General features: G+C 39.8%; 1 protein-coding gene across 1 annotated transcript in view; it reads right to left on the bottom strand.

Annotated features, from left to right (window-relative positions):
- LOC101851198 (multidrug resistance-associated protein 1) overlaps positions 1-1028 on the bottom strand; it is a gene marked incomplete in the record, with an annotated part of 24251 nt that overhangs the window by 10352 nt on the left and 12871 nt on the right. The window contains 1 exon segment of the mRNA XM_035970323.1: positions 301-377. Coding sequence (XP_035826216.1) covers positions 301-377 — 77 coding nt within the window.

The raw sequence follows: 1028 nt of genomic DNA, 5'->3' as shown, positions 1-1028 counted from the left end.
GGGGGGCTCAAGTAGGCTTTTATCCATGACTTTTCTCAAGCCCGTTTTTAATGTAGGCATTTTATCCCCCAGGCGACACAATTTAATTAAGATCATCCTAAAATATATGTACACATGCTCTCTGAAGTGTGTGTAGCCATGTTGTCTGAAGTGTGTATATTATAGGTGTAAAATGAAGTATATTTTAATATGTCACAGCACTCCTGACTCACCTGAAGTGTGTGTAGCCATGTTGTCTAAAGTGTGTATATATGTGTAAAATGAAGTGAATTGTAATATGTCACAGCACTCCTGACTCACCTGAAGTGTGTGTAGATTGGGGACCTGGTCACGTGCTCAATTCGTCTTAACTGTCGGGAAGTAGGTATGTAAAACCTCTGCACAGAGAAATAAAGAAACAAAAGTTAGGATGGGGACCAGGGATAACCCGCATAGCAACAAAAAAAAAAAGAAAAAGAAAGATTAATTAAGAAAAATAATTAATGCAGAAGCATTTAGCGGCGATGTAGTCCTACTGTTAGAGGAAAGATTATGAAATGTATAATTATACGATTCCCATTTCTATTCCCTTGCTGTTGTTGCCAAGTGTCCTCATAGAAGATGTTCTTAATAATGATACTGAATAGGGTAGCTTCAATTTTGGGTAGTCATTAATCTTGATTTTTGTCTGGAAGGCGGCCCCCCAGAGACTAATCGCCAAAGAATCTATCACGTGCGAAAGTTCAACACAGGACCTCCAAAATATTATGTCATCCTTATCCGAGTAAACAAGGCGCTCAATCCTACCTACTTTAGGTTTGGGAATTGTATATGAGAGAATAAAAGAAATAGTTGGTGATTATGGAACACTTACCAGCGCAATGATAAAGATGATGACGGGTATGAGGACAACGTCGAACTCTGACGTCTTGATGACGCCGACGACGACAAAGTAAAAGAAGAAGAAGAAGAAGAAGAAGAAGAAGAAGAAGAAGAAGAAGAAGAAGGAGAAGGAGGAGGAGGAGGAGGAGGAGGAGGAGGAGGAGGAG

Source organism: Aplysia californica, unplaced genomic scaffold (assembly GCF_000002075.1).
Source record: "Aplysia californica isolate F4 #8 unplaced genomic scaffold, AplCal3.0 scaffold00253, whole genome shotgun sequence".
Classification (NCBI taxonomy): Eukaryota; Metazoa; Mollusca; class Gastropoda; order Aplysiida; family Aplysiidae; genus Aplysia; species Aplysia californica.
Note: the sequence above shows the minus strand (reverse complement) of the source record. Positions and strands in the feature narration are given on the sequence as shown.